General features: G+C 40.0%; 2 protein-coding genes across 2 annotated transcripts in view; one reads left to right on the top strand and one right to left on the bottom strand.

The window, feature by feature from the left end:
• The window catches only part of LOC106878430 (sulfotransferase 1B1), a 60,793-nt gene that overhangs the window by 19,367 nt on the left and 18,476 nt on the right, over positions 1-22,950 (bottom strand). The gene's annotated exons all lie outside the window — the stretch shown is intronic.
• Positions 91-14,098, top strand: LOC149134490 (uncharacterized). The gene is given in 3 exon segments (XM_089355933.1): positions 91-398; positions 401-2,877; positions 13,889-14,098. Coding segments are annotated over 3 exon segments (2,919 nt in total). The 5' UTR covers positions 91-166.

Raw genomic sequence — 22,950 nt, 5'->3', positions numbered from 1 at the left:
TGCCTCAACTGCTGCTGCGCGGGCTGCACAGACTGAACACCAGCGTAAAGTTAACATCACTCCCCTGCAGGATCCACCACAGCTGTTAAAGTCACTCTACGATGGCACAAATACAGAGTCGAAACATTTCCTAAATAACATCCGCAAGTACAACTGTGCATTCCAAATGACATCTTTCGGCGCTAATGTTGTTCAAGAAGGTGGGTTTATGGCAACTTTCAAAGTGCAGGGACAGGTTTACCATAGGATAGGATCGCTCGAACCTGCTGAAAATCAAGATCCTCAATTCCTTCAACTCTACTTTGTAGGTAATTTACATGAACAAGCCACCCGACGAAACTCCATTTCCAATGGCACTAAATTTCAATTGATAATGCAACTTCAAGACCTGCTGCACCAGACTACGTACGCAGCTTCAAGTATGCCTTAGAAACAGAAGCTTCTTCTAATTTCAATGTTGTCATAGATGCTCAGAAAAGACCATCTACAGAACATGCAGGCCGTTACAATGCACCCACATGCAATGAAATAGCTATACTCCTTCACGGTGAACAGCACAATCCCAGAGACATTGTCCTTAGGCGACGTGACACCACCGTCCAACAAATTACCGAAACACACAGATCATACGACACACTTCAGTATCCACTTCTGTTTGTTTACGGTGAGGATGGCTACCACATCGGTATACAACAGCAACATCCACAAGATCGTCATGAATATCTGAACAAGCAAGTATCCTGCATGGACTTCTACGCATACCGATTTATGACACGAAACGACTCCTGTAATCACCTCCACCAGTCTCGAGATCTGTTTCATCAAATTGCAGTTGATATGTGTGCAAAAATGGAATCAGAGAGATTGTGTTTCATCAGATCACATCAACAAAAATTGCGCTCTGACAGCTACATCCATCTCCGAGATGCTATCAACAATGATGCTGCTCCAACAAGTATAGGAAGACTTTGCATCTTGCCTTCCACATTCACTGGAAGTCCCCGATATATGCATGAAAGAACACAGGATGCAATGACCTTTGTCCGCCATTACGGCAGGCCTGACTTATTCATCACTTTCACATGCAATCCCAAGTGGAAGAAGATTCAGGCCGAACTCTTCTTCGGTCAAAAGCCTAAAGACAGGCATGACATCCTCGCCCGAGTTTTCCATCTGAAATTAATTACTCTCATGGACCTCATCAAAAAAGGGCAAATCTTCGGACCCACACAGTGTGACATGTACACAATCGAATGGCAAAAAAGGGGCCTTCCACATGCTCATATCCTGCTTTGGCTCTCAACGAAAATCAAATCAACTGACATCGACAAGATAATCTCTGCAGAACTTCCTGATCCAGCTTTAGACAAGGTACTATACGGCATAGTTAAAGCAAACATGATACATGGTCCATGTGGGCGTGGATTCAACATTAACTCACCATGTTTGAAAGATGGCGTATGTTCAAAAAAGTTTCCAAGGAAGTTCCTACAAGCAACTCAGACAGGTGCTAATGGGTATCCCTCATACAGACGGAGAAAACCACAAAACGGCGGTTTCTCAGCAAATATAGGACAGCACGAGGTTGATAACAGATGGATTGTTCCCTACTGCCCACTTCTGTCAAAGATTTTCAATGCCCACATCAACGTTGAGTTTTGCAACTCCGTTAAGTCCATCAAGTATGTTTGCAAGTATATCAACAAGGGTTCTGACGCTGCAATGTTTGGACTTCAACAACAATACTGCCAGGATGAGGTAACACATTATCAGGTGGGACGCTACATAAGTAGCAACGAGGCTTTCTGGCGCATCTTTGGCTTTCCACTTCACCAACGACACCCCGCCATTCAACAGCTTGCAGTGCACCTAGAAAACGGTCAAAGAGTCTACTTCACCGATGCTAATGCTTCTCTGTTGGCAGAGCAACCAAGGGATAGCACACTCACTGCATTCTTCAAGCTCTGTCAACTGGATCCATTCGCTCAAACCTTACTGTATCCACAGATTCCATCATACTACACTTGGAATGAAAAAAAATGGAGACCAAGGAAAGCAGGTCAAAATGTTTGTGGATACCCTGGCATTAAGTTTGATACTTGCCTTGGACGAGTATACACAGTGCATCCCACTCAACAAGAGTGCTTCTACCTCCGCCTACTGCTGCATGAGGTCAGAGGCCCCAAGTCTTTCCAGGACCTAAAAACCGTTCATGGACATGTCTGCACAACATACAGAGAAGCCTGCTATCGACAAGGACTGTTGGAAGATGGTGCACAATGGGATGCAACTTTGGGAGAGGCTGCTTTATCAGAATCACCTAAAAGTCTCAGGGCACTGTTTGCAGAAGTTAGGCAGCATCAGGACATCGCAGTAGCTGTGGCTTCCTCTGGGATTGCAGCTACTTTGTTACCCGGTGGCAGGACAGCACACTCGACTTTTAAACTCCCTTTAAATTTAGCAGCATCCGAGATGCCTTCATGCAACATCACCAAAAGCTCAGATCAAGGGCAGGTACTTAAAAGGTGTCATCTAATTGTCTGGGATGAATGCACCATGGCTCACAAGAGAGCTTTGGAAGCATTAGATAGAGCCCTGAAAGACATCCGAGACTGTCACGCTCCAATGGGAGGTGTTACGCTTCTGTTGTCAGGTGATTTCAGGCAAACTCTTCCTGTCATTCCAAAAGGCACTAGAGCAGATGAGGTCCAAGCATGCCTAAAGTCCTCTACCCTGTGGCATCATGTTACTATCCTCACTCTTAACACTAACATGAGAGCTCAGCTACACGGCGACCAAATGTCCAAAAAATTCGCACAGGACATTTTGACAATTGGTGATGGCAAGGTGCCTCTCGATGCTGCAGAAGAAATAGAAGTATGGCCATTTTGTTCTGTTGTTAATTCTGTAGATGACCTCAAACACAAAGCCTTTTCCAACTTTAAACAAAACTACCAAAATCACAATTGGCTGTGTGAAAGAGCAATATTAGCTCCAAAAAACGTAGCTGTTACAAAAATTAATCAACACCTGATGCATTCTCTTCCCGGCAATCTTCAAACTTACAAGTCTGTTGATACAGTTCCAGATACAAATGAAGTGGTGAACTATCCTCCTGAATTTCTCAATTCGTTGGAGCCTCCAGGACTACCTCCCCACATATCACTTAAAGTTGGAACGCTTGTTATGCTGCTCCGCAATCTGGAACCACCAAGACTTTGCAATGGAACACGACTCGTGATAAAGAAAATGATGTCACACGTTATCGAGGCTACCATTCTTTCTGGATGTGCAAAAGGGGATGACGTCTATATTCCAAGAATTCCTCTTACTCCATCAGGAGCAGACATTCCTTTTACATTCAGAAGACTACAATTCCCCCTTCGTGTGACTTTTACCATGTCCATAAACAAATCTCAGGGTCAAACACTGTCTGTAGCTGGTCTTCTCTTGGAAGAGCCCTGCTTCTCACATGGACAACTGTATGTTGGCTGCTCAAGAGTGGGCAGCAAAAAAAACCTATTTGTATATGCTCCACAAGGGAAAACAAGGAACATTGTTTACAACGAGGTGTTATAATCACAACAGCAAGAAAGTATGTACATGATCACCTTCTTTTACGAAACTTCATTGACGTTCATATATTTATATTGATATACATATATATACGTGTGTTTGGGTGCGTGTGTGTATATACATCTCTATATATAAAGATGATGCGTAGTCTAGACGGCGTTTTTAGATTTCATTATTCTCTTTAACCCGGGCAACGCCGGGTATTTCTGCTAGTATATATATATATACATATACATATATATCATCATCATTATCATCATCACTGTTTAACGTCCACTTTCCATGCTGGCATGGGTTGGATGGTTTGACTGAGGACTGGCGAGTCAGATGGCTGCACCAAGCTCCAATCTGATCTGGCAGAGTTTCTACAGCTGGATGCTCTTCCTAACACCAACCACTCCGAGAGTATAGTGGGTGCTTTTACATGCCACCGGCACGAGGGCCAGTCACGCGGTACTGGCAATGGCCATGCACAAATGGTGTTTTTTATGTGCCACCTGCACAAGAGCCAGTCCAGCGGCACTGGCAATGACCTCACTTGAATGGTGTTTTTCATGTGCCACCGGCACAAGTGTCAGTAAGGCGACGCTGGTAACGATCATGCTCGAATGGTCCTTTTTATGTGCTACCAGTACTGGAGCCAATCAGCAGCCCTGGTAATGATCATGCTTGGATGGTGCTCTTAACGTTCCACTAGCACAGATGCCAGTCAGGTGGTGCTGTCATCGGCCATGTCAGCGACTTTGATTTCAATTTCACTTGCCTCAACAAGTCTTTGCTAGCAGAGTTTTATGTCCAATGAAAGAAAGGTACACATAAGTGGGCTGGTTACACCACTGGCATAGGTCACAAGTTATGGTCTAACTTGGCTTGCCGGGTCTTCTCAAGCACAGCATAATTCCAATGGTCTCGGTCACTAGTCATTGCCTCGGTGAAGCCTAATGTTCGAAGGTCGTGCTTAACCACCTCATCCCAGGTCTTCCTGGGTCTTCTTCTTCCAGAGGTTCCCTCAACCACTAGGGTGTGACACTTTTTCACACAGCTATCCTCATCCATTCTCACCACATGACAATACTAGCGCAGTCGTCTCTCTTGCACACCACATCTGATGCTTCTTAGGTCCAACTTTTCTCTCAAGGCACTTACACTCTGTTGTGTATGCACACTGATATTACACATCCAGTAGAGCATACTGGCTTCATTCCTTGCAAGCTTACGCATGTCCTCAGCAGTCACAGCCCATGTTTCACTGCCATGTAGCATGGCTGTTCGTACACATGCATCATACAGTCTACCTTTTACTCTGAGCAAGAGGCCCTTTGTCACCAGCAGAGGTAGGAGCTCTCTGAACTTTGCCCAGGCTATTCTTATTCTAGTAGCTATACTTTTAGCGCATCCATCCCCGCTACTGACTTGGTCACCTAGGTAACGGAAGCTGTCAACTACATGCAGTTTTTCTCCCTGGAATGTGGCAGAAGTTGTTCTCTGCACATTTTCAGTGTTTATTGCTCCTGAGCATCTGCCATATGCAAAAACTATCTACAAAAAATATATATATATCAAAATAAGCAACAAGGATATCCAGAGGTAATGCAGTACGATCGTTTCATGCAACTCCATTTAATTGAACAATGCAATCATTACATCACTTTAAAATACAAAGCAATCCTCAGCTGCACAGAGACATAGAATTTAATTAAATTAGGACAGATGGACACATTAGTATAATTATACCTAAAATCTCCAAGAAGTTAAGGAGATAGACAAAGAACATGTTGCCTCTACTACAACATAGAAGTTAATAAATAAATTGTCAAGAAGACTCTGCCTGTCACTGATTTTATTTGTTTTTATGGGGTCAGTTTTAATTTATAGACTAGTTTATCAAATCTTGTATATCTAAAGCTAAGAGAATAAAGGGCATTATCTGTTATGGGTAGGGCTGAGAGAGCAGACAAAAATCATAGTTGGTATAGTCGTAAAAATCATGAGGTTTGGTAAAGGAAAACTTAAAACAAGATATTGGCTGAATACTAAGGGGGTCGCCCACTAGCAGACCATTGACAATGAAACAGGGGAAGTCTTATCATGTAGTACTGTAGTTAAATGTTTTAAAACAATGTTGTTATATTGTATACAGATAAAGTTTATGGCTATTCAGAGGGTTATCAAGAAGAATATATTAACAAAAGGATAGAAATTTATGGATATTTTTTAGTATATACCAAACTTTTACCACAATAGAGGGAGGAAAAGAAATTATTCAGAAATAATTTGATATTTATACATATTGTACACTTAAATACTAACTCATCAGATGGTATCTGTGAATATTGATTAATTGGTATATACTGGTATTAATAAAGGAGTATTGGAGTAAAAGAACATTCTAATTATATATTAATAAAATGATAATCTAAGCAGTTTTTTTTAATGTATTGAATATACCAGTATAGTTTTATATAAGCTAAGTATGAATTTATAGAGATACAAAGATTAGCTTAATTTTTATGAATAAATAAAGGTTAATTATAAATTAATAAAGAAATGAAATAAAATAATCAATTTGGGCAGAATACCATAGAAATATAATAGCTTAATTACTAATGCTATGGCAAAGTATATTTAGCTTATTAACACCAATAGAGAAGATTTATAGAAAATGTATAATAATTCAAAATATATTGGACTAAAAATTATATTTTACATATTTAGCTAATATCAATAAAAGACTGATGTCTGGTATCAGTTAAAGGAATTGTTAAGTTATGGAACATTCAAATTTTACACTAATCCTTCTATATATAAACTGAGGGATTATATTATAGGTTTAAGAAGTAATTGTTGTTACTCCTTATATGATATTTATAGATTCTTGGTGGTACTAGTTTAGAAGGGTTATTTATATAAAGGCCTTTATAAAATACTAAGATCAGGAGGGTAGAGCCATTTAAGAAAGAGATAAATCAAGTAATCTCTAAAGATCATTTCAAACAATATTGTCTTATTGTACAAAGTTAAAATTCAGGGTAATCAAGAAGATTATTAAGAATGAAATTTTAACAAAAGGATAAAACCTCTTTAAATATTATGAGTATATACTAAAATTTTTTTACCACAATAGAGGGAGGAAAAGAAAGTTGCAAAAAAAATAGTTTAATATTTATTTACTTATTACCTATCTAAATATTAACTTATATGATTTCTATAAAGATTGATCAATTGGATTTACCTGGTATTTAATGATGGACCAACTGAGGTTAAAAAACATGTTAATTGTATACTGATTTAATTAAAGTATTAAAATGGTCAGGTAAGGTAGAAACACCATAGAAAAGGATATAAAATAGCTTAATCACTAAAATCATGATGAAGTATATATACGACTTAGTAACTTCAATAAAGAAGATTTATAGAAAATATGTAATAATTCGATTATTTAAAACTAAAATTGTTTATTTACTTAATGATTGAAACCCAATATTAACTAAAGGAAAATCAATGCTATAGGGCATGCTACCTATGCACTGATTATAAACTAAGAGGTACATTATAGGTTTTAAATCACAAAGTGCTACTTTCTAAAATATTTAAAAATATGAGTGGCACTATGTACACACAATACCCTAAGGTCTAATCTATTATTAATCAGGTTGCTATTTTCTTTATGCTTAAAAATTTCATATGTTTCCATAGAACAAAGCTCACACCCAGGCAGAGTCTTCTTGACAATTCATTTATTAACTTCTATGTTGTAGTAGAGGCAACATGTTCTATGTTGTAGTAGAGGCAATACAAAAAAACCATTTTGATATAGCCAAAGCTAGCAGGCTAGTAATTGATCCTAGGCAGAATTTTAACTGTTCCTGATTTTATTTGGTTCGCCATCCAACTCGATCCGAAGCAAGGGTTTCTATGTGCTCTGGATCCATTCCAAGTGACTTCATAGCAGTCCTTATGGCGTCCTTAAAACTTTTTTTTAGGTTTACACCAATAGCGTTTCACTTCTGCAAGCTTACCATAAAACAGTTGTTTGGATATACATTCATCTGTCATTCAAACAATATGGCTACAGCATCTCATTTGGTTTCTCAAAATAGCTTTAATTGAGATGATACCTGCAGATGCAAGGACATTTGTGTTTGGAGTAAAAGAACTCCATTTAATGTTTAAAATGCGATGAAGGCATTTTTGGTGGAATTGTTCTAATAATTTAAAATGTTTTTCATAACAAATCCATGTTTCAGAAGAATACAACAGGGATGGTAAGACAAATGATTTGTAAAGAGCCAGCTTTGTATTCTTATTTATATGTTGCTGGCACCAAACACATGACTCCAAACCACCAAATGCTTTTGCTGCCCTTTGAATTCGCAGATGTAGTTCTGTATCAAGATTTCCATCATTTTGTACAGAGCTTCCAAGGTAGATGAAAAAATTGACAACCTCAAGTAATTTACCCTTAACAAAAATTTCAGTGGGGTTACAAACAGCACCACACACAGATTGATGCATTGCAACTGTTTTTTTTCAAGCTGATGATCAAACCAAAATCATTACAAGCTGAGTCAAATGCAGATACAAGAGAATGCAGACCTGTTTCAGAACGACTGATAAGATTGCAATCATTAGTGTATAAAAGTTCCCTAATGAGTGAAGTAAAAACCTTTATTTTGAATTTAAGTCTGGTCAGATTAAAAACATCCCTCGTTGTTCAATATTTTATGTAAATACTCCCCTCAGAGTTTTGAAAAGCGTGTGACAACACAACAGCAAAGTATATTGCAAAGAGGATGGGTGCATCAAGGTCACCTTGCTTTACTCCATTTTCCACGACAAAAGATTCAGAGAGCCTACCACCAAAATTAACTCTAACTTTCATATCTTGATGCAAAGCCTTGATCATGTTTACAAAATTTTCTGGACAACCTATTTTCCTTAGAATTATCCACAGAGCATTTCGATTAACAGTATTGAATACTTTGCTCAAATCAACCAAGTAATGGTGTAGGGCAAGATTCTGTTCAATGCACTTTTCTTGTAATTGTCTGATAGTAAAAATACAATCAGCTGTGTCCCTGGAGGAACGAAAACCACACTGAGACTCAAACACTATATTTGGAACTATGAAGGTATTTAAACGTTCTAACAAAATGCAGGCAAGTATCTTTTCAACCATAGACAAAAGCGAAATCTCATGAAAATTACCACACAGATCCTTTGGCCTTGATTTATACAAGGAGACCAAAATGGCATCAATCCAGTCTTGAGGCACTTTCTCAGCTCTCCAACAGTTTAATATCTATACTATAAATTGCAGTGTTCTTGATTGATTGATTGAGTGTCGGCAGATTCACTCGAGAACAGTGCAGTGGAATCGCGTGAAATTCAGCACAGAGCGGCAGCATGGTCCGCTCATGTTCAGGAGATTTTTATTGCCCTCCAACTGCCATAGTTACCGAGATAATCGATGATTACTTTTTAAGATAGGAATATCCCACTCAAAGTGGAGAGGGGCGATTTTGTTGCCTTTCCCATGTGCGAAATTTTACGAAAAACCAGCACAATAAAGATTATTTTTTTTCCAAGTAATGTGGCTGGGTTTGTTTTTCGAAAATTTTAATCAGAGGCACAGAAAAAAAATAATTTCAATTTTTTGTGCATTAAAAAAAAAAAGCTATAGCTTACGCTCTTTCTAATTACTATGTTTTTTTTTAACTTCAGTTACAAATGTCTTCAAACGTCGACATTCAAACAGCTTTTCCATATTGAGACAAACGGACTCTGCACAATTGTATCCATCCGGGAACGCGTTTTCAATAATTGAAATTCACAATTCTAATCAGTGTACATGAACGTCCAACCTATGATTGATCTTGAACAGTTTCGATTAACATTCTTGTGTCACCAATACAACAACTGCACTACCATATATTTTTCTTTTAAGGCGAGGTTATACCACAAATAAGGTTCCATGACTACATGGGGCTATGGGTACACACGTGAAGTTAGTTTTATAATATCAACCCGCAAAATCCTTAGCATCATATTGTTTTTGGGTTGTTCTTACTTTTTTTTGTTTTTGGAATTTTTGTTCTTTTTATTTTTAGTTCTTTTTATTATTCAAACTATACATAGGAAATAGCCTTTAACCAAATCCACCACACTGCCTGAGTGAAACTGGGAAAAACAGCTAGTATTAATATATTTAAGAGTTCAAACATTTTGTCACCCCCATATTTCAAGACTTCTGCACAGATTCCATCAGACCCTGGAGACTTATTGTTATTCAGCTTATTCACAGCTAAATAAATGTCATTTAGAATTGGTTCTAATGCCATCTTTTCTATAACTGGAAGGTGTTCGATTTTTTTCTATCGTCCTCATGTCAGCAGATGATGGTCTATTCAAAAGTGCAGAAAAATGTTCTACCCAGCGCTTATGAATAGAAGTGGTGTCAGTCATTAGAAAACGTCCATTTGCTGTTCTCACTGGAGCTATTGAAGATCTTGGGCCATATACCTCCTTAACATAAGAGTACAAAGCCTTGGCATCATTTCTGCTTCTTGTGCTCCTTTTGCTCTATTATTCCACCATTCCTGTTTAAGTTTCCTTAGAGCAGTCTGCACTTTCCCTTTCAGCTGTCTGTAAGCTTCGTTTGAGTTCAAGGACTGAGAAAGAAGTGTATTGCCTAAGTTTTGTTTTCCTAAAAGTAGATCATGAATTTCTGCTGATCTACCTGAGAACCAGTCACTGGACTTATGTGATTTAAATCCCACTGATGAATTTGCAGCCTGAAATACTTTTGTTTTGAAATCTTCCCATAGATTGTTTGGGTCAAGATTGATACTTTCTATAGCGTTGTGGAATCTTTGCAATTTGCTTGATAATTTAAAGTTTGCAACATTTAACTTTTTGGGTACCTTAGGACTAGATTGTCGATTTTTAGGCATTATCGAAAAATTTATTTTTCCACACACTAGACGATGGTCAGTCCAGCTCTCTGCTCCTGTCATGGCCTGAATGCTAGAAACGTCTTTCATATCATGTTTTCTGATCAAAACATAATCTATGAGATGCCAGTGCTTAGATCTCAGGTGCATCCAGGTGGTTTTATATTTATTTTTCTGCTTAAACAGAGTGTTGGTGACAACCAGATTATTCTCAGTACAAAACATCAATAGGGCTACTCCATTTTTATTACATTTTCCAATCCCATGTCAACCTAAAACAGGCCATGAAACGCAGTCCTTTCCAACTCTTGCGTTGAAATCTCCCAATATGACCAGCTTGTCAGAAATTGGTACTTTCCTCAATAATTGTGCTAGATCATCATAAAACTGTCCTACAGTTTCATCAGAATGGGACATTGTTGGTGCATAAATACTAACAATGGTAAGAAACCTACCTTTTGTCAGTTTAATACGGCATGACATGGTCCATTCAGATATACCACATGGAAGCTCTGCAATGCAGGATACTAATGAATTCTTGAAAGCAAACCCAACATCAGATTCTCTACACTGACCCTTAAGTAAGCCTCTCCAAAAGATAGTATATCCATAAGTAGGTTCATTTACTTGACTCTCACCAGAGAGACGAGTTTCGGGGAGTGCAACTATATCAAGGAAAGGTTTCTTAAGCTCACATGCAATAAGTGCAGTACACCTTTCTGGCCTCTTGTTGAAATTATCATCAAGAAGTGTGCTCACATTCCAACAGCCAAAATTCAAAGGATGTTTATTTTTACTTTTTCTTGAAGATTGTTTGACCACAGTGGCAGGATGAAGACTGGGCCCAGCCTGTGATACACTGGGTCACCTGCTGAGCCAGACCTGTCCCCCCCAACATTCACAAGCCTTTTTTTGCCATTTACTGAACTTCTTTGAGACATTTTAGAGTAAGTTACAAGTGCATTTTTAGGTTTCTACCAACCAACCAATCAACCAATTCAATGATTTTGCTAAGATTTGGTGTACAGGAAGTACCTATGCAGATGAATAATTTTCAGTGGGTGTAGCTTACACTGCACTACCCCCACCTATTGGCCCAAGAAAACTTTCACCAGTGTGACATGAAAATTGACAAAACTAGGAAGTTCCAAGGCCTCAGGCTTTATTTTGGAGATTTTCTTCTCCTAGGTAGATTATCAATCAAGGTTATAGAGCTTCTACCTGCCCATGAGGTTAGCTATCCAATTCCTGACCCCAAACCGACGCTCAAACACATTGTGAAGTGATCAAATAACACTCCGGTGATCAACACAGAGTAGCTCATTCCTCTGCCCTTTGATGGGTTTTATTTTTCATTCCGCAGGGTATCCAACAACACCCTCCTCATCAAGCAAGCTAGTTTAGTCGCCGACGACCTGACCATGCAACAGGTTGTACTGGATTACATGTTACCAGTAGCAGTCAAGAGTGACCACACACACACACATACATATAGAGAGAGGTGTTCTCTATATAGAATGCACATTAAAGTGCTCAGGAAATTTGTACCTGAGCCAGTAGATGAGTAAATGTAATGAGAAACAAGTTAGGCAAGTCGATTTACACAGAATATTGAATACATTTAATAGAAAAAGTGTACATGTGTATGGATATAAAGTAGTCCAACTTACAGAATATAAATGATATTAGGAGTTAAATGGGTAGAGTTTTACAAGTCCAACAGCTGTTTCCGGGGACTTGGTAGTCTGGAATGATGATTGTTACTTGGATCCATTTTCGGATAACACCACCTCTATCTTCGGGAGAATTTTACATTTGAGGTGTTGACAGGATGGAGTTTAAAGATGGAATGATTTTGTGGAGAGCTAAGCGTGTTAGGAAGGGGAGTTGGGGTGTTTAGATAGAGAGTAGTGGGAGGAGAAAATAGATTTCAGGGTTAGGGTTAATAATGAGGCTAGTGATAGAAGTAGAGGTGGAAGGTGGGAGGAAGGGGGAAGGGTGGCTTAGGTAGTATGTGAGTAATGACCTTTGTGATAGCTTGTATGAAGGCTATAGAGGTAAAGGTTGAGATAGTGAAAAGGGCTTGCTATTAATTGGGGCAAATGAGTTGACTGGTTCAGTAGCTAAGTGGGGTGAGGAGGTGGTCAAAAGTAGTTGTTAGTGAGACAAAGGAATTGGGTTGGTAGTTTTCAAAGGAGTGGCGTTTTAAGTACTGTTTGAGGTTGGGGAGGGTGGGGAGGCTTAGAGGAAGGTGGGAAGTGGTTGATTTGAAGATTTGGAAGAAATTTGAGATGTGTGATGGGGAGCGTGGGGAGGCTTAGAGGAAGGTGGGAAGTGGTTGATTTGAAGATTTGGAAGAAATTTGAGATGTGTGATGGGGAGGGTGGGGAGACTTAGAGGAAGGTGGGAAGTGGTTGATTTGAAGATTTGGAAGAAATTTGAGATGTGTGATGGGGAGCGTGGGGAGGCTTAGAGGAAGGTGGGAAGTGGTTGATTTGAAGATTTGGAAGAAATTTGAGATGTGTGATGGGGAGGGTGGGGAGACTTAGAGGAAGGTGGGAAGTGGCTGATTTGAAGATTTGGAAGAAATTTGAGATATGTGTATAGTAAGGAATAAGATGGAGGTGGGGTAGTATTTATTAAGTAGTAGGTTGCAAGTCTGACTTTATTTTAGATTAAGGTTTTTTGGGGTATGGAAACTTATTATAGGATTATATAGATTTAGCGAAGTGTGTGAAAGTTGAGTAGAATCCGTGTTTACAACAATAAATAATATCAGAGAATCTATTGAGTAATGAGGAATTGTGACAGCGAAGAATGGTTAATGATTCTTTTAGACATAACTTACTGTTGTAGTGGAAATGGTACACACCTCCCACAAAACAAGTGGTATGATACAGCCACTATAAAGTGAAATGGTGTGAACCAGTACATAGAGTAGTGTATCAGTCATTGAAGAGTCGTTGTACAAGTTCTCAGTTGGAGTTAAGTGTCAGTTACGTATTATAGTCGAGTTCGAGTCACTGTCAAGGTAAACAGTTCAGATTCAGTGTCTTGCAGAGCTATCAGCGATAGCATGATAGATGAAGTGGTACATTTCTATTCTGATATAGAAGAGATACACTGTCTCCGTTATCAAGAAAATATCATGGTTACTAGAGTAGACACAACTGCTACAGTCACAACAGTGAGCACGCATTATAACTGCAGAAAATACCACATCATAAGACTGGTGACAGGGATATAAACAATTCACGCGGAGGACTTAAAAAAATATTCACGTGGAGAAATTAACAGCTCAACAGAGGAATAACAAATGTTTTGTTGCACACTTTTTTCCAAAAATTCGTAAAATATAGGAAAACTTGTTAGCAGGTTTAGTTGAGTCACAAAAACAGCCACAACAACAACAAGAACAACTCACAGAACAACAAATGTTACAGCAACAGATGCTACAACTAATGAAGTTGGTAACAAAACCTGAAAATATGTTTTCACTAGACCATGAAGTGAATTTAGTAAATGAAATTAAATATGACTCAGAAAAAGGTATATTACCGAAGATTTGAACAAAGTTTCCAAACAGAATGTAAAGACTGTACTGACGAAATGAAAACATGTCTAATTTTGAAGAAACTGGTGACAACAGAGCATGAAAAATACAGTAACTTTATACTGCCTAAACAATCTGATGACAAATTTTACGGACACAGTTAACATTTTATGTAAGATGTTCAGTGAAAAAGAAACCTCTTTGTTCAACGCATGTTGGAAGTGTTTGAACATTGAGAAAAGTAATGACGAAGACTTTACTATATATGCGAGAGGTGGTCCTCCTGTCCACATATCTTGGAAGACGCACTTCCAGGATAAGGGTAGGAGAAATCTCTCCAGAGGTGGACGTTGCCTCTTGTGATGGACACTTGTGATGGGCCTGGAGGATAAAATTTCCATCCTCCAGGCAACCAAAATAGAGCAACAAAACTGGCAAGGACAAGGGATAGAGATGTTGATACAAACGGCCCCTGCTAAGAGCAAATTGTGGAAACTCTACAGGTGGAGGAGGAGACCAGGCTTCGGGTGACGTTGAGGGGAGGAAGCCCACATGCTACAAATGTGGTCAAAAGGGCCACATAAGAGCAGAGTGCAAGCTTCTGCCCGAGAAAAGATTCGGCTCCCCCACCTCCTGGTAAAGATACTGCACCCTCAATGACAGCCAAGGCAGCCCCTGAAGCAGAGACAAAGAGGGAACATACTTCAGAGGACACACCAGAAATGGAATGGATTATCCACCAAAAAAAGAAAAGGAAAAATTCCCACCCCACCCCCAGCAGCCCCAGTACATGTAAAAAAAACCCTGACATGCACACAAGACACACACACACACACACATGCCCCTCCTTCCCCACCAAACCAGACAACAATATTATGGCTGTGAATGCCAATAATAATAGACTTATGTACAAACTACATAAAATTCCCACAGCAGAATCATACAAAAATAATTACAAAAATAACTCAAAAAATGTTAAAATATTCTACATAGTTTAAACTATAAAATACTTACAAGTGAATTCCCCAAAGACATAGGCAACTCTGAGGAAAGATTTTTCTTCTCAAATTTTTGATGGTCTTATTAAGGAGAACTCACAAGCTCCAGAATGAAGGATGAGATGGGATTACCATCCCATCTAAACCAAAGGTAAGTTTCTTTTATGTCTACACTCCACATAGGTTGTATAAATGTATGCAGCCTGAGGGAAGATTGGAAGCAAGGACGTCTCCTTAATGGCCTCAGATTGCTTAGATTGGATGTAATAGTTTCCACAGAAACCAGACTGAGTGGACTGCAGGGTTTTCTCCCATTTCTGAACGGCTACAAAAAAATTATTTCTCTATGCCATCCTGGAGATGAGGGAGGTGTCGCGGTTCTACTCAGGAAGGATTTGAAACTACAGTTAAGAACAATCTTTGTCGACCCTGAGGGCAGGCTAGTCCTCGTTGATGTGATACATTGGAGTGGTAAAACCTTCAGGTTGGTGGCTGTCCTTGTAGAACTGGACAGTCAGACATTTTTCAAAGCCTAGAGAATTTTCTTGAAACGTCACATACTTTACTGTTGTTAGGAAACTTTAATACAATTTGCGATGCATGCGTAGATTGTGTTGGCTCAAATCCAGATAGGAGGGGTAACTCCTGCCTCATCAATCTGCTCAGTCGTTTTCAGCTGGCAGATCGGTACAGACTAGAATTCTCAGATGCTCCATTGTGGACATGATCTAATAGCGATGGGTCTTCAAGGTCTCACTTAGATAGGATTATTGTTAGGCGCAAAGACAATGACTTAGCCAGGTGTCCACAATTTCACTACGTCAGTTTCAGTGATCACAAATTTGTGACCTGTAGGCTTGACTTAGATAGAGTTTGTAGATAGGGTCCTGGCTACTGGAAACTCAACAAGTCACTTTTGGACTGTGGGGAGTACAGGAGTCAGATTAGGCAATTAGTAATGAGGGCATTGACTGGATCCGTTATTAACAACAAATGGTGGCTGCCTTCAAAAGAGCCGTCACTTTTAAGTCTGTTAGGTTTAGCAAACAGCTAGCAAGTAAGAAGGCTAGAATAGAAAGGGACCTATTTAAGGACCTAGAAGAGGCATTGAAGACTGGCAATGCGACCCAAGTGGTAACCGTGAGATTGGTGCTCAACCAACACCTCGAGGCTTGACATAAGGGATGCATTGTCAGAGCTAAGCTCCATGCAATGGGATGAAAGAGAATCAACGCTGTTGGATGGACCGTGTGGTAGAGACCCAACATGGCAATGATATTACAATAAGGTCTTTAACGGATCAACATGAGCATGCAGTAAACGAACCTGAGATGTGCAAGGCTTTTCACGAGCATTTCACCCAGCTGTTTGGGAGGAGCAGTGGACTGGAGTGTAAGAAGGACCTCACGAACTTCCTCACCAGGTTGCCGCGTCTCTCAGGACGAGACGCGGAGTGCTGTGAAGGACTGATCACAGCTGCGGAGGTGGAGGAGGCGTTGTCGGACTGCAGTGTAACAAGTCGCTGGGACTGGATGGTCTTCTCTACGAGCTATAATACAGTATGGCATATAATACAGTATGCCAAACTTGTTTGGGCACTTACTAGCATGCGTCTACACCAACTGGTGGCAGAATAGGTTTATACCTAGATCTGTGAGCCGGGAGGTTGTGGTGCTGCTTAGAAAGGACCCAAATAAAAGGGATATAGTAGATAACTTTCAGCCCAGAACTCTGCTTAACACAGAGTTGAAGATTTTGGCCCAGGTACTAGTAAAAAGGTTAGAGCATGTTGTGGGTGGACTTGTCGGGGAGGCACAAACTTACACCATTCCCGACAGATCCATTCAGGACAATCTCCACTTTATGCACTATGCCTTAGAGAGTAAATAAGCTTCCTCGCAAGGGTGGAAATTTGGTCTATTTAGACCAATCCAAAGCTTTTGGCAGGATTGACCATCAGTATCTGGTGGCGGTCCTCGCAGTGGTCAGATTTGGCCTGACCTTCCGTAAGTGGATCATTGATTTATACAGCTACATTGATTCGATCGTTCGGGTGAACGGTTTCTTCTTGAAACCGTTCTACATCAAGCGTTCGGTGCGTCAAAGATGTCCCCTCTCCCCACTTTTGTATGTGTTGGCTCTGGAACCTTTACTGCGAAAGTTGGAGGGTATGAGGGACGTTCTGCGTGATCTCGGTTGCGGAAAATCGGTTATGGTGTATGCGGACGACATCACCATCATTGTGTCTGAGGTGGACCTCCTACAGAGGGTAGGCGAGACCATTAAGGAGTACAAGGTGGTGGCAGGAGCAAAAATTAACTGGGATAAGTCAGTTGTGTTGCAACTTGGCACTTAGAGAAACAAGTCGATACCTCCTAACAATGTCATCAGGCTTTGGAAGGAGGGCCCGGTTAAATTGCTTGGAGTCTGGTTCAGTCCGGACCTCCAGATAGAGAAGAATTGGAGCAAGGTGGTGAGCAGGGTGACCAACCTAACTCACACCTGGTCTGAGTGGTGGCTATCCCTGAAAGGGAGGGCGGAGGTCACAAGTGTGTTTATCGCATCTGTGATTATCAACTGCCTGACTGTCGTGCCTTATACCTATTCGAAGCTAAGCAAGATGGAATGATTGCTCTTCCACTTTTTGTTGTGGGGCAGGGGTTCACTTGTAAATCGCTCTATCTGCTGCCAACAGCCGCCAAAGGGTGGGTTAGGGAAGCCATGGCTAATGATGCACAGGCATGTGTTGAGGCTGAGGCATCTCTGGCTCTATCTGGATGGTGAACGGGTGTGGTCTCCGTTCATCAAACTGATCCTTCCTTGATTCACCAGTTTGGGTGAATTAGGACCATCGATTAAGCGTAGACCAAAGCTGGGTGTGTGGCAGGAAGGAAGTAACGTGGATGTTGAGAGTGAATGAAGCCGCATGTGTGTAAAACATAAAGGAAACTAAAAGGTTCAGTGGTGGATCGGGACTTGTGGAGTCGAAGCCGTGTTGTTTTTGTGTTTTTTGTTCATTCGTTTATATAATTTGTAAATTTTTAACTGCTTGTTTTTCATGTTTTATCATTCGATCCTCGAACTCCTCTCATTTTGTATCATCCTCTCTGTATTTAGCCTTCATGGCGGATGGCAAATGATTGGAAAAATGATTGGAATAAAAAGGTTGAATGAAAGGGAGATAATAAAGTGATAGTGATCCCAACAAGAGAAGGTGTGCATGCCTATGTGTGTATGTGAGAATGGTGTATGTGATTGTGGATAGGGGCGAGTGACTCTGACGTGAATATACATACACACACACGCACACATACACACACACACACACACACACAAACACACACACACACACATATATATATATATATACACGACGGGTCTCTTTCAGTTTCTATCTACCAAATCTACTCACAAAGCTTTAATTGGCACAAGATGCCGCACAGTGGGACTGAACCCAGAACTATGTGGCTGAGATCCTGGCTTCTTACCACACAACCACATCTGTGCCTATGTATATCGAACTACTACCATAAACCCAGTTCTATTAAATAAGGCATTATTATTCGCTAAAAGCAATTCTGACCTCACTAGGAAAGAAATAGATATAATTTTGGCGGCTAGGAGCACTATAATAGAAAATGGAGGTAAATTGTGGACTCGATCAGACAGGAAAGATTCATTCGACAAAACAATGGGGTCTAGTGACTCCATGCAAGTAACGGATATAGTAGGAATATACTTATTATCACAATAGAATCTTGGCTCCCGAATATAGAGTGCTGGTGGGGATTATATAGAGACGACGCATTGTTCACAATACAGAAAGGTAGCAATGTAGAAATAGAAAGATGCAAGAAGAAACTTTTAAAATTCTTTAAGAATTTTGGATTAGAAATTGAAATAGAAAAAAAAATCACAGAGTGGAAAGTTCGAACCCTTCCATAAATCAAACGAGAACTTGAAATATGTGAACCAAGGATCCAACCATCTGGAACATATACTGCGAAGCATCCTAAGAAGCGTGTGTAATTGAATATCCAGACTATCTGTAGATGAAAGGATATTTGATAGGCATGCTGAATATTACAACTCAGCACTAGCTAGAGTGGGACATAAGGATAGAATTGTAGATATACAGAATAAGTCAGAGAAGGCACGATACCCACAGAGCATCATTAATAGTGACCATAAAATACCAGAACTTAGAAAAGCAGTAAATATAATAGGGACCAAAAGAGAAAGAAAAACACCATAACACTCAAAGGGATAAAACAGAACCCACGAAACGGCAGCCAAAGGTAGATAGAAAGGCACCATTAAAGGCCAATAGAAATAATGATAATAAAGCAGTAGAAGCAGAGGAAACAAAAATACACTAACAAACACAATAGATATATAAAAAGAAATAGAAAAATAAGTGATGAAATTATTTGGGTTAGCCCAATCTTCAATTCACAAATAAAATCCAAAATAGGTCAGGAATTCTTCGCTGCATTAGATAGGTTTTTCCCAAGATTTTCCAATATCAACAGACATAATGTAAAATTAGCAAACGCGACCTCTCACACTGGAGGGGAAATACGAAGCAACCGCGGTTAACAGCACTGTATACGACAACGGAATGATTGCAAATAGGGGTAATAAAAGCTCATTAATAGCAAAAATGGACCTAAACAGCACCACGCAACTGACAGTCCAATGGTTGCACTATATTCTCCAAAGTGGATCTGGTATGTGCGTACCACCAAATCCCGATGAACCGAAAGATATACCTAAAACTGCCGTAACCAACCACGCTATTTGGTTCATTCGAATTCCTGTCTATGCCTTTTGGTCTGAGAAATGCTGCCACTACATTCCAGCGTTTCATCAATGAAGTCGTACACGGATTGAATTTTGTTTTTGCTTATGTAGATGACCTCCTAGTAGCCAGCGATACAGTTGAACATCATCATCAACATCTATCTCAGTTTTTTCAACGTCTGCGAGCGTATCATGTAAAGATCAATCCAGTTAAATGTGTATTCGGTACAACTTCATTGGAATTCCTTGGACATCTTATAGACGCAGAGGGAATTCGACCCCTCCCATCTAAAGTGGATGCTATTCAGAAAATCGCACCCCATACTTCATTGAGACAAGTACATCACTTTTTGGGGTTAATAAATTTTTACAGAACTTTCATCCCGAACCGCGCGGACATGTTGTTTCCTCTGACACAACTTTTGAAATCCACAAAGAAGAAAGACGCATTTATTTCCCATTCTGCTGACGCTTTGCAAGCTTTCGACTCCATAAAGTCTGAATTAGCTAAAGTTTCCTTTCTCGCTTATCCTACTGCAAACGCGAAACTATCCCTAATTGTCAATGTGTCCACGATCGCTGTTGGCGCCGTTTTAGAACACATCATCAACCAGAAATCTCAACCACTTGCCTTTTTCTCACGTCAACTCAAGCCAGCAGAACAGCATTACAGTACTTTTGACAGAGAGCTCTTAGCAGTTTATCTTGCTGTCAGACACTTGTATCATCTCCTAGAAGGTCGGGAGTTCACGGTATTCACAGATCATAAACCTCTTACATTCGCTCTTCAATCCAAGTCTGATAAATACTTGCCGAGGACATACAGACACTTGGATTTCATCTCGCAATATACCAGCGACATTCATCATAGAGCCAGATATGAAAACATACCTGCTGATGCATTATCCAGACTTCCTGTGTGTTCACGTTCGTCTCCTGTACACATCAATTTGGTTGCTATCGCCACAGACCAATTCATTTCTTTTTGCTGTCCCATGAGACATCTCTGAGTAGACACAAGTTTTTATTCGGAATGATTCCATTAAAGGACCTCTTACATCAATTTATTCTGGACCTTATCGTGTACTGTCACACTCACAAAAAGACTTTATAGTCGACGTTAATGGTCGAAAAGAAACAATATCCATCAACAGAATTAAAAAGGCTTTCTCAGAAAATCTCATTCCAGAACCTGACATACCACGCACATTCACTCCTACACTAACACTACCACATGCACCGCAAACACAACATACCTCTAAACCTTATATCACAAGAACTCGCAGAACAGTACATTGGCCACAAAAATTATCCAGAACTATTTATATTTAACTTTGTGTTACAAAACAAACTGTTTACTATTTCTTTTACAAAAGAACGTTTGTTCAAAAACATTTTTCCCACACATGTTTCACATTGTATTTTTCATATTGCCATGCTTTGCATTTAGTTTGATGTGCATAGCTATGTTGCTAAAAGTTTGCTGCACCAAACTCTGCAATTATATTCAATACCAAATTATGATGCATGTATTGATTTTCTCCTATTTTACTACTTGTTTTTCAGGTACATGTTTCTGCTACCTCGTTTTGCTTCGTATCTGCCCTGGATCACTACAATGATTTTGCTTATCGACTTCTCGTTTGAGGAGAGAGCCATGTAGTGACCCCTGGCAGTCAAGAAGGAAAGCAAAATGAAAAAGGGATCTAATGAGAGTAATCTCCCTCGTCCTTCTCAAAAATTCTCGAATATTCTAGAAGCTTCCAATTAACTTCCGGATGACGTGGAAGTCAGGGACTTCCAGTTCATCCCTTTTATAAAAGAACACATTCTAATTTCGCGCCACTCCGTGCCTGTCTGCTGGATTGTTTTCTTTCACAATGTAAGCTGCTTTGAATATTGTTATTGTTGATACTAATTGTTTTGCAAGTATTTGTGGTTTGCTGTTGTTTATTATTCCATTGGGAATAATTGTTTGTTAATTGTTATCCTCCCCCTTGAAAACTTTCGTGAACTGTGTTCCTTTTTGGAACTTATTTTTGTATTTAACTTTTGTACTTGCTTGTACAATTTTGTTTAAAAAATGGTTGAACAACCAAAAGAGTTAAATTTTGCTGCCACTGTCGGCGGATCGATGAAAGTTGAATTTCGTAAGGAAGAAATACAACAGTATTCCAGCATGATAACCGAAAAAGACGGAGACAGCACTATAACGCCTCCTAACGAGATGATTACAAGGACTAAAGAGAAAACTATTATATACAAATCATTCAACAATGAGAAGAAAAGTTCGAATATCTAGAGGAATCAACTATCGAAAAATGCATTGGGCCAGTATTAAAGGAAATTAAATACCTGGCAAGAGGTACCAGGTTCGCAACAATTGAAGCACGGTTCGAGTCGGCTGAGAAGGCCAGGGATTTCTCGACTCAAACCGTGCAAAGTGAAAATAGTCTGCTTCTTCCTTTGTATTTGGACAGAAGAACCTCTTGGATCAAAATAAAAAATATACCGCCAGAGGTAGAGGCTGCGAGGAGAAGATAAACATCATCCAAATCAGACGCTCCGCAAAACTGGCGGGGTCACACTCTGGAGGTTCTGGCCCAGGCTTCTTTTGAGCATTTAGAAAACCTCCCTGAGACCATACACATCAGGGAGGAGATGGTCTTGACGGTCAACGCGGAGGGAAGAAGACCACGTTGCTTTAAATATGGTAAGAAGGGACATGTAAGACAAATGCTTGCAAAATAAGGATAAAGAAAAGGAGAACAAAGATGAGGTGATGTCCCCAGCCATGGAGGCTGTTACCCAGAGGCCGACCGCCTCCACCAATATAAAAGAAGTGCCGGTGGCCCCAGCCATGGAGGCTGCTACACAGAGAGCACCAAAACTTTAACACCAGCACCCACAGCCAAGGAGGCTATTATTCAAAAGGTGTCGGTGAACACCAACATAGAGGAGGTGACGCCCCCACCGCCAAGGAGGCGGTTACACAGAGGGCGTCTACCTCCTCTGAAGCAAATGTAGCGGCACCCCAGCCATGGAGGCTACTACTAAGAGGGTGTCC

The sequence above is a fragment of the Octopus bimaculoides genome, chromosome 8, assembly GCF_046866305.1.
Source record: "Octopus bimaculoides isolate indiv1 chromosome 8, ASM4686630v1, whole genome shotgun sequence".
NCBI classification, from domain to species: domain Eukaryota; kingdom Metazoa; phylum Mollusca; class Cephalopoda; order Octopoda; family Octopodidae; genus Octopus; species Octopus bimaculoides.
The sequence above is the reverse complement of the archived record's forward strand: the minus strand, read 5'-3'. Positions and strand labels throughout refer to the sequence as shown.